The sequence below is a fragment of the Schistocerca piceifrons genome, chromosome 2 (assembly GCF_021461385.2).
Source record: "Schistocerca piceifrons isolate TAMUIC-IGC-003096 chromosome 2, iqSchPice1.1, whole genome shotgun sequence".
Lineage (NCBI taxonomy): Eukaryota > Metazoa > Arthropoda > Insecta > Orthoptera > Acrididae > Schistocerca > Schistocerca piceifrons.
Window position 1 is genome coordinate 612,795,302 of NC_060139.1, and position 10,996 is coordinate 612,806,297.

Consider the following 10,996-nt stretch of genomic DNA (forward strand, 5'->3'; position numbering starts at 1 on the left):
GGCTGTGGGATTTACTATGTGCCTGTGTTCACATCCCTGCCAGTCAGCTGTGAGATCTTGGGAGGTTATGAGAAATGACGACGACTTGGACCAATTGTCACCTAAGGAGGTCAGAATAGTGACAGTGACAGGGAGAGAAATTTAATTAACATAGGTACTGAAATGGCTAAGTCACCAATCGTGTGGCTTGCTGCAATTTAAACACTTTAAGTTTACAGCTAGTCACAGTCTAGAAGTGGCTATAGATGTGAGCAGATGGATAATTATCAGTCATATTTACATCCAATGTTGCACTGTAACTCCAATACAGTTAGTACTTAATGTGACTGCATTCACACATGACCACACCTCTAATCACACAGAAATGCTTGTTGTAACTTGGGGGGTAAGTGAAGTCTGATCAATTAGGGGCTGGCTCACCAGCTGTGACAGATTTGTTTGTATCTTAGGAAGAAAAGGTAGTATAAATCTGTTTCTGTACTAGCTGGGCAGGCTGTTGTCTGCCTGTGACAAAATTATCACTCTTCCTAGCCTCAGCAGATGTTGCCCCAAGGCAGCCATACTTGTAGAACAGGGACTTTTCAGTACGGAACAACTGGCAGCTGCAAAAATGGAGCAACTGTTGGCGTATAATGAACCTGGTATGGATACAGATTTTTATGGGTCCACCATATGGGTACAGATATCCATGCATAAAGATAGTGTGTTAAAAGATGTTGACATTCTGGGAGTTAGAACACAGGCTGCCTTGACACAGACATTGTGAAGTTTCAAAAGTGATTACTGTTTTGCTATCTGCATGAGTGCTTCTGTTGAATTTTGAAAATAGAAAAGAAAGACTGCCAAACCAAGGTTGTGTCACACCATTTAATATGCCTGGATAAATTGCTTACAGCATTGTCCACAAAATGGTTTTGGTTTGGCTCATTGTTTTAATATCACAAAAAATTGTCATGAAGAATTTGTTGAAATGGTGTCAAATGTAGGGTCAAAATTGAATTCTAAACAAAGTTAAGGAACTGGAAAGCTGAGTGAAAGAACCACACGTAAGGACTGGAAAGTTGCACAGGGCACACCAATAAACAAGAAAGGAAACAGAAGTAATCCACTGAATCACAGATTCTGAAACATATACTGTGTCTAAACATTATGAATTACCTCATATATAAAACAATCTATACACATAGTTAACATATATTCAAAAAATATCGTTCTTGTGAAACACATCAGGGTCTTTATCCACACGAAGTTAATGATGGGGCACTCAAGTTGATTCCATATTTTTAATTTCCATGAAGCTTTTGATACCATTCCTCACTTCAGCTTCTTATCAAATTGCATTACTATGGAGTAACGTCACAGTTCTAAATCTACACTCTGAAAATCACCATGAGGTGCACGGCAGAGGGTATGTCCCAGTGCAACAGTTAACAGTGTTTCTTCCTGTCCCATTCACATATGGAGTGCGGGAAGAATGTTTGAATGCTTCTGTGCATGCAGTAATTATTCTAATCTTATCCTCAAGATCCCTATGTGAGTGATACACAGAGGTTTGTAGTATAACCATAAAGTAATCATTTAAACCCGGTTCTTGAAACTTTGTTATTAGACTTTCTTGGAATAGTTTATGTCTTTCTTCATGAGGCTGCCAGTTCAGTTCCTTCAGTATCTCTGTGGCACTCTCGCACAGATTAAACAAATCAGTAACCATTTTTACTGCCCTTCTCTGTATAAGTTCAGTATCCCCTGTTAGTCCTGTCTGGTGCAGGTCCCACATACTTGAGCAATATTCTAGGATGGGTCACATGAGTGATTTGTAAGCAATTTATTTTGTAGACTGATTGCACTTCCCCAGTATTCCACCAGTAAACCGAAGTCTACCACCTGCTTTACCCATGACTGAACCTACGTAATCATTCCATTTCATATCCCTAATAGGTATTTGTATGAGTTGGATTATTCCAACAGTGACTCATTGATACTATAGTCATGGGGTACTAGATTTTTTCCTTCTGTGATGTGCACAATTTTACATTTCTGAACATTTAGAGCAAGTTGCCAATCTCTGCACCACAATGAAATCTTATCAAGATCTGACTGAATATGTATGCAGCTTCTCTCAGATAGTACTTCATTATAGATACCTGCATCATTTCGCTATTAATATTGTCTGCAAGGTCATTAATATACAACATGAACAGAAAGAAAGACTTACACTATCCTCTACTTAACATACCTTTGGCACAGAAAGGTGTAAAATACACTGCTGTAAAACTTTTTGATAAATTACCAGATGAAATAAAATGTCTGACAGACAGCAATAACAGTTTTATAAATAAGGGAATGGGGTAGGCAATAAAAATATTAAGCTAAAAAAATTAAAACATTGATTCAAGTGTGCATTTCTTACGCACTTGACACGTTCCACATCATAACGGTTACTGTGAGATTGATCAATGGAACATGTAACTAACTAACAAATAGTAAGGGTCCCAACACACTTCCTTGGTGCACACCATAACATGCTGTGTCCTCCCTACTAAAAAGTCCAGTCACAAATTTCACTTGATACCCCATATGATCGTACTTTTGACAATAAGTGTAGGTGCGGTACTGAGTCAAATGCTTTTCAGAAATCAAGAAATACTACTTATCTACTTGGTTGCCCTGATCCAAAGCTTTCCGTGTGTCGTGAGAAAAGTGTGAGTTGGGTTTCACATGATCGATGTTTTCGAAATACATGCTGGTTGGCAGTTGTGCAACTGGATTCATAATTTCCTGTCAGAAAGGTCATAATTTGTGGTAAATAACAGAAAGTCATCAAGTACAAAACAAGTGATGTCTGGCATTTCCTGAGGAAATGTTGTAGGTTCTCTACTGTTCCTCACCTATATAAATGATTCAAGGGGCAATCCGAGCAGCCTCTTAGATTGTTTGCTGATGATGCTGTCGTTTTCTGTCTAGTAAAATCACCAGAAAATCAAAATATGCTGCAAAATAACTTAGACAAGGTATCTGTATAGTGTCAAACTTGGCAATTGACTCTACAATAAGAAGTGTGCAGTCATCCACATGAGTACTAAAAGGAATCGGTTAAATTTTGGTTACATGGTACACCACACAACTTTAAAGACTGTCAATTGTTCTAAATACCTTGGGATTGCAATTATGAACAACTAAAAATGGAACCATCATGTGTAAAGAGACTGCCTACATCATGCTTATTCAGCCTCTTCTGTAATAATGTTGCAGGTAATAGCATCCTTACCAGATAGGTTTGACAGGGGAAATCAGTAAAGTCCAAAGAAAGACAGCTCAGTTTGTATTACCACAAAAAAAAAAGAGGAGAGAGAGAGAGTCATGGATATGATATGCAAGTTGTGGTGGCAGTCATTAAGAGAAATATTTTGACTCCCACATACAGAGGAAATATGATCATCAGATTAAAATAAGAGAAACTGGAACTCACACAGAAAGATTTAAGGGTTTGTTTCTCCCATGAATTATTTGAGAGCGGAACAATAGAGAAATGGCCTGAAAGTGGTTCCATAAACTGTTTACCAAATGCTTAAGTGTGAATTTCAGTTTCGGTACGTACATATGGAAAGCGATGCATCATTGTCTATTATTCTTTCTACAGCTACAACTGTAACTTTCTTCTTCTTCTGCATGTGTCAAACAGCTTTATTTACTGCAATGAAGAGAACATCAGAAATGTTTTCATTTTCAGAATATACTACCAGGGATTTCTTTTTCTCTCTTTTTTTGACATTTTCTATAGTTCTGAAGAAATATGTAAAGATCTTATCTAAAGTCTCACTGTTTGTCATAATGTCCTGTTTGTGTCCTTGAGCTGCAGTGTTTCAAAAGCATAAATGTCTGTTCTGATTTCTCCATGGATAATTTGTTCTTGAAGGAGGGTAGGAAGAGTAGAGTTTGAGGTTTACCAAAGAATGATGACATCAGAAATAGAGAATAAACCAAGATCATACAATAGTGAGGAAGAATATCAGTAACACTGTTCCACAAAACCTACCATAGTGTTGATGATTTAGGAATTACATAAACGCTAAATAAAGTAATTCACACAGGAATATGATCCAAAGTTGCCTAATAGATCAGAATCTTTTGCTATATTTATTTTTATTGTTCTCAAGTGTCTCTCATGACTCTCTCATTCTACTTTCTGATACATATTAACAAATGTATTCGAATAATTTTGATGAAGGCTTTACACTGCTGCTGATTATGGGTTTACAGGGACTAAACATCTAGGTCATTAGTTACTACACCTCTCATAGTGGGATCAGTGCACTCTTATCCCTCTGTGTGTAGATAAAATTCCATGCGCAAATGTGACAAAGTTTTCTAAATGTTTGCTTAGCATGTATCAGAAGCGGGATTGGGGTACCAACCAGGTATTCATCTAGTATGATGTAGGAAACCACCTAAAAACCACATCCATACTAGCCAGCACACCGGCTCTACTCATTAATTCATAGGGCACATTCAAAGTGGGGCCAGAACACCTCCCCAGAACAGAAGTGGAAGATTTAATGCACATAGCTACATGAGCATGTGGGTCAATCCATACCAAGTGGTCCAAGAAACAAATAATTGGTTGCTTGACCACCTCAGAAAAATTTTATATTTGCTGGGTGAATTCCCCAATGTTTAGTAGTCACAAAAATATTTTTTAAAAACATTTATTGTTTATTATTTTGAAATAGTGGCTATGTTTGTTCCAGGCCGCATGCGTTTTTTCGTATTTGCAAGCGTCTACATTTTTTACAATTATTCAGTAGTGGATTGTACTAAGCCTTTCAGGTAAATTGCATTTAGTTCAACACAATCTGGGCTACAAATTAACATCAGTATCACTTAGCTAAATGTATTCTTTAATATATTTGTAATAGTTCAAAGTTATCAGCCACAAATTAAAAAAAAACTCAATTTTTGAACAGTGGTTTTCCAAAAAAAGATTAGTTTCTCAGGTTTAGTATTTTTTTCTGGTATTACAATGTATAGTATAGTTACTTTTTATAGAGTATCAATGGTGAGCAGCTTACACTTAAAAAAATACACTATGGATTTTTAAAATTTTTCCATTTTGTTGGGGGACCAAACAAAAACATGAAAATTTTACAGTTAATAGACCTTTATGATATCAAACTTCAGTATAAATTTCAACTTTGAAATGGAATTGGAAGCTATGGAAAAAAAAATTACAAACACGAGACAAAAATATGTTTTTTAACTCCTGCGATATCTAGGCTTATGGAATAAAATATATCAGTTACGGTATATAATTTAATCATATCTATGATTACTTACTTTTTTATTGAAAATAAGCCTACTAATTACATTATATTGTTCTCTTGTTGTTTGCTTTTAGTACATCGCTCATTGAACGTTTGAGAAATTTGTTCACTCAGTTTGGGTGTTAGATTATAAGTTCGTGCAGTCACAGTTGTAAATTCCATGGGAAACAGCTTCCTTAGTACATTTTTAAGTGTCATCCAAACTTGATCCTTCTCATTTTTTTTTTTTTTAAAGATGTCCTTGGTCATGGAGGGTGAAAAATACAACATGTACATCTTGGTTTTGACAGTCAATATTATCAACTTCGCCAATCCACCACTGTTCATTGTAAACACAAGCCACTATCTTTATTTTAAAGAACCAGTTGTACAAATTTTCCACATTGATGAAGTTCACAATCAGGCAAAGTTGATGTGATCTTACACTTCAGTAAGTTGTGTGAATGGGGTACAATACAATGAAAAGATCGAGTACTTTTAATCTTGAAGCCAGGCATCAAACGGCAGTTATTGTCATCGTCATAATACTTTATAACTTCATTGATTGTGTTTTCATCTACCAAACTGGATGCACTTTTCTTTTGTAATGCTGATAAAACTCCCTGTTCTTTTATTAATTGCCTTGTTAACTTAACAAGACGTTCTGACACATTAAATTCATCAATAACTTTTGCTCGATTCCAAGAATTCGGCAGTAAACTGATAATCTTAATTTCTTCCTCTTTGTTTGAAGTACTGCATTTAGTTTTTAGCTTTTCTATCAAATCATCATATTCAGTTGGTGAAGTTTTAGATCTTCCATCTGTTTTAGTACAAATTGTATTTTGAAATGAAACTTCCAAATTCTTTTTGACTGTAGCTGCCACTTTCTCAATTTTTGAATTCAAGGCACTTGGTATTTTATCTTGACTTAGTTTTCTAACTTTACTAGCAGGTGATATACCCACGGTTTCACAAGCTTTATCCACTTTTTTAATGGTTGCTGATAAGGGAAATACGGAAGCGTCCGTCCCGCCCATCTGCTTTGACCCATGACATCACAAATATGGCGGAAACGACCATAAACCACGATTCCAATTAGGCGCATATAAAGTCAGTACATACACATTATGAGGATGAAAATACATCGAAAAACAAACACACTTTCCACAAGTGGAATCGGACACTTCAGTTGACCTATATAGCTCAACAGCAGCTCCCAATCCCATAAATTAGGATCAAACACTTCCCTCGGCCTATACAGCTCAAAAACATCTCCCGATACCAATATCAACATACACAGCCACATTTTGGGATCGAACACTTCCCTTGACCTGCGCACTGTTAATTTTATCCGTCATATCCATTCCTGAACAAAACCAACAACCGATTAATTTTATTAAAATCACCACATGATGTACAGGGAACAACACTAAATTAACCTTCACACATAATCGTTAACTCACTGAAACGAATTCCACTACAAACACAGCTGACACTCGAACAATTCTGGATAATGAGCAAAAGCAAATTCAGCCCATTACACCACACAAACGAAAACCCTGAACATACCACCAGAGAGCACAACAAATCACAACACAACGACATCTACATACACGCCACACTCACAAACCAAACTCCGCGCCGTCATGACGTCACACACGACAACAACCTTACGTCACGGGTCAAAGCCGAAGCGTGGGATCGGATGCTTCTGTCGACCCCTGATAAGTCACAAAATTCTGTATCTGAGGTTTCGCTATCATTTCTCTTGTGAATTACAAATATTTTAGAATAATGTGTTGGACACATGATTTTCTTGGTATGAGATTGTCAAAAGGGCTTTTATTTTTAGAATAATGATCAAATGTTATTTCTCGCAGACCTTTTGTTACAGGCTTCTTATGTTTCTCAAAAGGGTCATGCAAGACTGACCAAAAAGGTGATGTATTTTTTTTTAAGTATTTCATTTCATTATACATGCATGTTGATTTGACCTCTGGGACAACTCATAAGTAAAACAATACCGTTTCTTCTCCACTGTAATATTCGATTAAAGTAATGTCTTTAGGATACACTCCATACACACTTTTATGAGATGCTTAATTAATAACACCAACAGAACACCAAGACTCCATTCAACTGCACACTTCAAGAACTTCTAGCTAAATAAGTGTGAGTAGACAACTGTTGGTGTAATGGGGAAGACAACAATCAGACTTGTATAGGCTTGCAGATGCAATTGTTAGCCCGGTGAAACAATTACCACAGAATTGTTTCAACAAATAATCAATAGCTAGTGTTATGTGGTGTAATACATTACGTAACTGGTATACTTTATTTGATTAGCCTACCAGATATCGCAGGTGTTAAACAACACATTTTTGACTCGTGTTTGTAATTTTTTTTCCCCATAACTTCCAATTGAATCTCACAGTTGAAATTTATACTGTAGTTTCATATAATAAAGGTCTATTAACCGTGAAATGTTCAGATTTTTATTTGGCCCCCAAACAAAGATACTGCAGGCCACAAAATGGAAAAATTTAAAAAAAATTTAAATAGTGTATTTATTAAGAGTAAGCTGCCTCACCATTGATACTCTATAAAGTAACTATGCTATACAGTGCAACAGCAGAAAAAAATATTAAAGCTAAGAAATTAATCTTTATTTGCAAAAATACTGTTCAAAAATTGAGTTTTTTTAATTTGTGGCTGATAACTTTGAACTATTAAAAATATATTAAAGAATACATTAAACTAAGTGATAATGATGTTAATTTGTAGCCCAGAGTGTGTGGAAGTAAATGCATTTTATCTGAAAGACTTAGGACAATTCACTACTAAATCATTGTAAAAAATGTTGATGCTTGCAAATACAAAAAAACACATGCGGCCTGGTACAAATATGGCCGCAATTTCAAAATAATAAACAATAAATGTTTTTAAAAAATATTTTTGTGACTACTAAACATTGGGGAATTCACCCAGCAAATATAATTTTTTTCTGAGATGGTCAAGCAACCAGTGCTGGACCACTTGGTGTGGATTAACCCAAGTGAGATGATTTTATTCAGAATTCTACACTATTTCTACTATTCATCAACTTCATTTCCTCTAAAATTTTATTTCAACTAGTCTCCTTGACACTGGCAACATTCAACAGAATGTTCATCATAATCTACATTTCCATTACCACTGTTTTAGTCTACAGTCCCTCACTTTCAGTTGCACTATGCTTGTATGTTTATTTCATTTCACAGTATTCTTCATTTAACTTACATCGTCTGAATTGTTTATTCCAATTTTCAAAAATAAGTATATCATTTTATTCAAGAGAATTTAAGACTGATACATCCTATAAACTTATTATGAGTTAAAAAGAGTAGGCCTACATTATTTTAGCAATGTATGGTCATCAAGATTTAAACTGGAGTGACTGTGTAAAAAAACTCGTCCACAAACTCAATTTGGCATGTTCTGATCAGAGAAACATTTCAAAAGTTCAAAAGTATGCTCCTCAGAAGGTAATAGAATGACTTACTTTGACTACTTCTAGTTCCTTATGGCTTATGGAACAGTTTTTTGGAGTTAAATCATTAGTCGATTAAAAGAAATTTTTTCATTATAAAAAACGGCTACTCAAATCATGTCACACAGATGTGTAAGGGCACACTGCAACTGCCAAGTTACAACACAACTGTGGGTCCCTCCACGTAAAGGGAGCAAAAGCCACTCATACTCAAAAACACTTGACCCATTAAGGTGTCATTCTTTATAACGCACAGCCAACAGACATAAAGAGATTGGAGAATATAACGGCTTATAGAGTAGAAATACAAGTGAATATATTAGATTGCAGAAATAGTATGTCCTAATTTACTGCTGAGCACTTTTCAATACTGTTAATAGATAGACCTCTAACCTACATCTTATGATACATGAGATCAATTTGTCATCACAACCTATAGGCCTATTCCAAAAAGTAACACAGATGCAAAAAAACCTGTGTTCCATTATCTTCTGTTTATATATGTATGATGCCACATCATCAGTACATATGGTATTGGTACATTCAGTTGATAGTTCGCCAGAGAGCTGGCAAAGCAGTATCAACGCCTCCAGTTAATCTGGTTCAGCTAATCCAATAACAATGTGATAAGTCTGTATTTTGTCACGTCTGCAGGGTTTAAGTGTGGTATTGGATCCCTCTCCTTTCCACACACACACACTCACACACACACACACACACCACGAAATCTTGGTTGTGGTGAAGTACCACATCCCAGAGAGAGAGAGAGAGAGAGAGAGAGAGAGAGACACTATATTTTTCACTGATGAAGTGTTCTGTAACTGCAAAACTGTCTCATTTACATCGTGGCGAGAGTGTACAATTATGGTCCCCGGTATTTGATGAATGTGAACCAAACAACAAGATATGAACGCACGTGAAGGACGACACGTTTGGCATGCACAGAAACTCCAACTCACATGTGAGGCATTCGGGCTGCTGCAAGCTATTTAGAAATGAGTTCACTGAAAATCCTTTACTCTTCTTTTCTGGATGAACACTGTCGGCAATGGATGCACGCCGTTTAAGTCCTTTCAGAGCCATTTTTCTCATAACTGTGTGTAACACTTCAATCTGAAGATTCCCTCCTTTATAAATGTAACACTACTCCCAAAATATAATCATTTCTCACATAATGCAACACTTGTTTCCAGATGTGAGGAAAGGATAGCTGGTGAAGGCTGCAGAGGAATGTCATATTTCATCTAACTTCAGGTAGCTCTGTAATTTCTGTCAAAGTCACACCAAAATTCATATACTCCCGCAAGCAATAACATGTAAACAAACACACGTGCCTTACTTTGCGGCTACATAGTCAAAGATTATGTGTTAGCAGAAGACACTGTGCAAGGTGACGATGCCACATGCAACCAAAACTTGCACGGGCATCCCCAAATGCATTTGATTGTTGAGAAATGTAGAATTATAGAACTGAGAAACTTAGTATCCAATGATTACAATAGCAGCACCTTACAAACTATTCTGGTCAACTCATACAAATACCTGTGAGTGACAAGCCCTACGAAGCAGATCACTGTCAATAAACACTATTTTCACGAAAAGCTCGCGGGTTTCCAACAAGGCGGCAGCGTTCGGCTAACACTACATTTCGACGAATCTCTCGTCCCCATCCGGCTGAAAAAATGGCAAGTGTTCATCGTAGCACACATGGAAAAAGTTTGCATCACCACAAAGACTACTTTGCTTCCATTAGTGAATTTGTTCTTCTGAGGTGATCTAACTGGAAAAACAAAACTATAATATGTGTACATTTGATCCAGAAATAGTAGACATCCAAATTAAATGAAGCAATAAATGGTTCAGAGCTAGAACAAATAATGCTGTGGCTTCCATATGTTCCGCCAATTTTGAAGCTCTCACTCGTGAACGAGAAAAGAGGTGCCACGAATACGTCGCTATAGGTTTTCTGTGTTATTTAAGAGTACATTGAACACTTCTACACTTGAGTAATGTTCCCCTTTGCGGTGAAAAGTCGTTTTTAACTGTTAATCAGGTCCTTTTTGTTAATAGTCGTGGCAGGCACTGTTTGTTTTGCAGAAGGAACAATTCTCATTAAAAATGCGCCTAAGAAAGATGATATACTGACGTATCATTGCCTGCAGTT

At 36.3% G+C, this 10,996-nt stretch overlaps 1 protein-coding gene across 1 annotated transcript in view; it reads right to left on the reverse strand.

Moving 5' to 3' along the window:
• Nucleotides 1-10,141, reverse strand: part of LOC124775505 (nucleolar pre-ribosomal-associated protein 1) — a 177,585-nt gene extending 167,444 nt beyond the window's left edge. The window contains exon 1 of the mRNA XM_047250338.1: nucleotides 9,792-10,141. Coding sequence (XP_047106294.1) covers nucleotides 9,792-9,924 — 133 coding nt within the window. The 5' untranslated portion in view covers nucleotides 9,925-10,141. The remainder of the gene's footprint in view (nucleotides 1-9,791) is intronic.
• Nucleotides 10,142-10,996: the final 855 nt, after the last annotated feature.